Genomic DNA, 6,272 nt, shown 5'->3' on the forward strand with positions numbered 1-6,272 from the left:
GATTTTTATCGACTTTTCGAGCGGAGTTGAGAATTGTTATAAATTGGATTATAATGAGTAGTAGAATATATATTTATGGGTTTGTACATTTATTGACTATTTTGGAACGTTGGGCATCAGTTTGAGTTGTTAGAAGGGCTTGGGAGCCGGTTATGGAATTTCAGAGCAAGGTAATTGTCTCTTTTCTAACTTTGTAAGAGGGAATTAACCCCATAGGTGGATTGATTTAATATGTGCTTCTATTTGTAGGGGTTACGCATGCACGAGATCACGAGAGTCCGTGCGTCGCTACTATTAGGCTTATGTTCGGGTAGTCTAGGACCCAAATCATGTATACCTGCGATATTTGCAACCTATTTATTAATTTAATTGCTTAAATCATATCGAAACCTGGGAAAGGAATTTTAAAAGGTTAAACTTCATTTTTCTTGACTGTTAATGAGAATTGGTATTCCCTTGAATAATTGCCGCTTAATAAATCTTGAATTAGTTGTTTTAGATGTATTTTCTCTTTTTTGGAGCAGGCCGAATGCCTCGATAGCAGATGGATACATCTATGATTCGTGCTATTCGACCCTCAGCGGTACACAATTTAAATATTTATGTTGGATTGGGTCATACGGTCTCAACATGATTTAATTGGTTGCTTTGGAATTAATAATACTTGATATTGCTTCATTGGCTTGAGATATAAATTGCTAAATGACGAAAATAAATTTGAAAATTTCTTATTAACAAATTAATGTTTACTTACTTCATGATATTGGGTTTACAACCATTCTATACAATCCATGCTTAACTATATCATCGGTATTTTATTGATAGCCTTAGTACGTGTCGGAGTCGACCCCTCGTCACTACTTTTTTTAGGTTAGACAGGATATTTACTGGGTATGCGTTGATTTACGTACTCATACTAAATTTACTGCATATTTTTGTGCAGGTACATATATGTCTAATGGTCTTGTGGGCGCAGAGGCATGGTTAATGCGGGGACTTAGGTGAACTACATTTCATATTACAATCCGCAGCCAACAGAGTCTCCTTCAGAGTTATTTATATTTTCCTGTCTAACTTGTATTCTGGACAGATACTATATTTATTTTATTCCCTAGTTGATACTCATGCACTTGTGACACCAGGTTTTGGGAATGATTATGGGTTGTCAGTATTTTAGTTGCGAACATATTATTTTTTACTCTGTAAGTTCTATCTTTTACTGTTTAAAAGTAAGGAAATTACGATTTCAAAATACTAAAATGAGTAATTAAGTTGATTAATTATTGTTGGCTTGCCTGACAGCGTTGTTAGGCGCCATCACGACCTGTAATGGACTTTGGGTCGTGACACGGGTAATATGCAATATTTGTACAATTTGATAAATAAGTTTTATATTGTATAGGAAGGAAAAAAATCCCTTTTTGATTTTCGACTTTATATATTATGACTTTAATTACGTGATCTTATACACATTAATTATGACATTTCCTACCATAATTTAAGAAACTTGTGCATCTCTCAAATAAGTTTTATTCTAAATTGAATTGCATTTTCAAGAATCATCTTATATTCCATGACTTAAATTAACCACATCCTTCAATTAAAATAGAAAAACTTAACCACATTCAATTCAAAAGTTTTGTTCAATATAATGCTCATTAACTTTGTCCACATACAACCATGTGATTTTTTTTTGATGCGCTATTTTGCATAATATTCAAGCCTATTATCCTCCTTTTATGATAGGTATAGACTATCTTTAAGAATAACAAAGAATTTTAAATTTATCAATAATATTCTTAAGATTTATTTATTTATTTATTTTCTTTTGTTTCCTAAACTAATTCAAAGTTAAATAGCATCACTATACTTCTATTTTAATTTTTATTATAAATATTTTTAATTTATAGTTTTATTTATTTATTAGAGTTCAGTTATGTGATCTTATTCAAAATATGACTTTTTTGAATCATAATTAAAATGAAATAAATTCTAATTTCAAACTCAAATATTCTTATCCTTCTAATTTTTTTATGATGAAAATTTTGATTTCTTTATTTTCGTTACTCCATTTTCTAGTACTAATTAGCACAATCAAGTGGATTTGCATTAGCTTAACCACTTTTATGCTTAATTTCGAATAGCAGGACATCAGTTTTTACTAGTTTTATTATATATTTATTGCATTTATATACGCATCAAGTATATTATAATATTTTATTATATGCGAGCATGAAAAAATAATAGAAAAAATAGTTTGACAAAAGGTCGAAGCATAAAGTCTAATGCAATACGGTGAATGCCATGTTCAACTAAGATTCATTGATTGAGTATAAATGCAAAATTTAACTACTGATTCAAATAAATGAATGCAAAAATTAAGTATTAACATAAATACGTGAATAGAAAATTTAACACTAATATAAACATATTTTACTCAAAGAAAGAGAACCAATAAATCCTTAATTTTGTAGATGCTGCTCGAACAATAAAGTTTTAATAATAAAAACGTGAAATTGTAGCTTTATGTATATAATTTGAAACAAAATAGAATTATATAAGGTCAAATTGTGTATAATTCAAGTAACAAAAATATTATTAAAAAATAAAAACTCCTGAACCGGAAAGGAGCTGTTAAATTCTCTACTAGGTCGCCTGTTATTGTATTTCATAATTGTGTGGAGTAAATTATGGAAAATGGACCTTTCTTTAGCTGAAGAAATTTAATGGGCTATTTTCGGTCGTATAACATTATTATCTTGAAATCGTTAGAGCTGGCGGTGCCGCCAGCCTGCCTCTACTGCTACATATTTTCGAATAGTGAAATAGAGTGGTAAGCAATACAGCTAAGTTGCATTAATAAAAATAATTACGTACTATATTGGAATTCGAACGCGTCACATTACACTTAAATTGTGGTCAACTTTAAGGTTGTAGACGTTCAAAAACTTTGAGTAAACCTTTTTGTTTGCCTTCTATTCTTCTTCTTTGCATATATTGTCTCCATTGACATCAAGACGTCTGAATTTACCATGCATGCGTTATTGATTACTATAAAGAGATTACATGAGTTCATTTCCTCAATTTATGTGGAGCATTAACACTCCTTGCGCAACCAAGGTTACGCGGACCTTACCCCTACTCTGGGTAGAGGGATCGTTTTCAAAATAGACCCTCGACATCCTTCCCTCTAAGAACTCTTCATCTTGCTCTTGGGGTGACTCGAACTCACAACCTCTTGGTTGGAAGTGGATGTTGCTTACCATTAGAGCAACCCCTCTTCTCTAAGAAACAGAATCAATATTGTTGTAGAAAAACCAATATCTAAGCATGTTCTCTTCTTTCTGCTTCGTCTTCTTTGTTTTGCTTTTGTACTTTTGTCCATTTGCGATTGACGTACTTGCAACAACGTACAGTAACAAGATACATGAGTAAGGTTCAGTTCACTATGATATTTTGATCTTTACTCGCTCATTATGTTTGAATGGGATGAAATTGGTTATGACAGCTGGGCGAATGACGAAGTGATACGTGGAACTAAAGACTGGTGCGGTGTGAGTGAGCAAACAACTGGCACCGGATGAAGCGTGCAGTCATTTCTGAAAAGATCCCGAAGACAGAGCAACCGGTAACAAAGATTCAAAGCATTGTCATCGGGTAATATTCAATGGGCAACCATTACAGAGAATCTCCATTTATAGCCAACCGTTATGCTCCCGTCAATCAAAATTTTATTCTCATTCAAGAGGAGCTTGATTCGAGGATCTTGTCTCCCTGAATCAAGCTATAAATAGGGGGATTAACGTCCATTGTAAGGACAAGAAACTAGGTACACAAAAAGCTATAATCTATTGTCTTATTACGCTCAATTTGAACACTTGAACATTGTATTCACTACTCTTGTCCTCGGAAAGACTAAGTTCTTAGTCAGACTTGTTATCTCCTTTAATTTCATTTGATAACCCTATCTTTGTTCTCACTTACTTATTATTTTTGGGTCAAATCGATTCGCTTGTCTATAAACCACGTTATAAATTCAATTGTACCGTTTTACGGGTAAACAATGTTTAACATATAATCTTTTCTGTTTGATTTAATTTTAATCATTCAATCTTTGTTGATGGTTACTGCGGCCATGTAAATTAACACACTGAAGACTCTGCAGTAAAGACGTGAAAAGCTAGAATTCTATAAATCTACATATATATTGTTAATTATCAGACAAAGTGAAGTCTTTGCACCATCTAATTGTGTAAGGACCCCGTATTTTTGTCATGGCCAGATTATTGCACAAGTATTTCTGCTCCTTTTAATACACGTGAAATATATGTGACGCGTGCAATCAGGCTAGAATATTTTGGTACAGTTGGGGGTTAGTGCTTTGGTGAGGCAAAATGAAAATAGGTTGCTTCCTAATGCATGGTACATCCTTGTCCTATACTCCATGATAAGAACTTTCTCGGAAAGTTCACACACAATCACTTGCAAGTTATTATAAGTATATCAAAGGATCTCTCTGCTGTTATAAATAAGCCAATCTCCCTATCTAGACTTAATTACCCACAACACATCAAGTAATTAAGAATATAGTAAGAAAGAAAATATCTATAAAACACAACATATCCAAGATGATAGTGGATATTGAGGAAGTCATGAGCAGCTACCAAGCACTGCCTCTGCTTTCACTCAACCATGTGTCTTTGTTGGTGAGAGATGTCTGGAATTCTGTACGCTTTTATGAAGATGTCTTGGGCTTTTGTCTTGTTAAACGCCCTTCTTCTTTCAATTTCCATGGTGCCTGGTTAGCCTCTATATACCCTCTTTCTATTTTCACCTAAGATTCACTCCTTATATTTCATGCATTGATGTCTAGTGTTTTATGTACATTATTCTTCTAGGCCAATGTAAAAAATAATCTTGCTATGCGCCCATTCATACCATTATTCTTTTATCATGGGAGAATAAAGCACGTCCATATTACAACATGCAACAGCAATAATAGTTATCTCAATACTATAACAATAAAGTTCTTTAATAAGCATGATCGAGTAGTATATTTAGGTACCTCAGCTGTTTTGTTTAACGTTTAAAAGGTTGTACAACTATGGAGTTGGGATTCACTTGCTTGAGAACGTAGCTATGGAGGATTACGATGCCATCAATGAACCTCGACCCATTAATCCCAAGGATAACCACATTTCCTTCCAGGTAAATTATAAACTTAATTTTAATTTCATTCATAAATGATGCAAACAGTGTAATAAGATCGAGCTAGTTTGGGGAGAGGCGGTTCAATTGAATCCCCTTATCGTGCAAATAGGGCTAATTAAACCTAGTTTCTTGGTTATATATAGGTTGTTGAATTTCCTTGACATGTGAAAAATTCTAGTACAGTAATAAAGGGGATTCGAAAATTGCTTTAGGTCGCATGTTCAAATATCAGACATAACGTAACATTTCAAATACACTTTAATTTGAAGTGCTTGTTTCATTAGTATTAATTCTTAACGCACTATATATGTAACCAAACAGTGCACTGATGTTGAGGTGGTGAAGAGAAGGTTGGAGGAAATGGGAATGAGATATGTGAGTGCAGTGGTAGAGGATAATGGCATAAAGGTAGATCAGGTGTTTTTCCATGACCCAGATGGCTACATGATTGAAATATGTAACTGTGAGAATATTCCACTTTTGCCTATCTCTTCCACTTGCCCACTCAAGCTCCATAATATTGGCACCAGCCATAACAAGTTCACAGCCACCAGTTGTGGATGTGAGACTGCAGAGATGATGGAAAGCTTAAGCAAGGACATGCTCAACTTTTCTTTCTAATTAAATATTAATGTATATTTTCAGTTAATCTCTAATGTGGTTTGTTTGTTACTACTTTGAATCTCTCAATAGTTTAATCTGTCGTTGAAATTTAGAAATTAAATAGTGGACAACCGTCAGGGGACGTTATCAATGTTTAATTAAGTGGCTTTTCCACAAGTCGTGTTTAAGTTTGTCTGGCTATACAAGTTAAAACTGGACTGGAATTAAGTACTTCTAATTTCAAATTTTATTTCTATATGTACAAATTATATATAATAATGATGATAGCAATCTAAAGAAAGGATAACAATTTGGCTTAACTTAGATATTTTTTTTTTCCCTTTTTCAGCTTTGTTTTTTTCCTTTCCTTTTGCAGTATTTAGATATCTTGTGTTTTGATAATTTTCGTCTTTCAATTTTCTCTGTAATATGCTACTCATGATTTGCATGGAAAAAAT

The 6,272-nt window shown here is 33.0% G+C and overlaps 1 protein-coding gene across 1 annotated transcript; it reads left to right on the forward strand.

Annotated features, from left to right (window-relative positions):
- Nucleotides 1-4,547: 4,547 nt before the first annotated feature.
- On the forward strand, nt 4,548-6,070 carry LOC104230250 (glyoxylase I 4-like). The gene is made up of 3 exons (XM_009783009.2): nt 4,548-4,801; nt 5,094-5,208; nt 5,533-6,070. The coding sequence occupies exons 1-3, from the start codon at nt 4,629-4,631 to the stop codon at nt 5,830-5,832; spliced, it is 588 nt and encodes a 195-aa protein (XP_009781311.1). The 5' UTR covers nt 4,548-4,628; the 3' UTR covers nt 5,833-6,070.
- Nucleotides 6,071-6,272: the final 202 nt, after the last annotated feature.

This window comes from Nicotiana sylvestris, chromosome 2 (assembly GCF_000393655.2).
Source record: "Nicotiana sylvestris chromosome 2, ASM39365v2, whole genome shotgun sequence".
Taxonomy (NCBI): domain Eukaryota; kingdom Viridiplantae; phylum Streptophyta; class Magnoliopsida; order Solanales; family Solanaceae; genus Nicotiana; species Nicotiana sylvestris.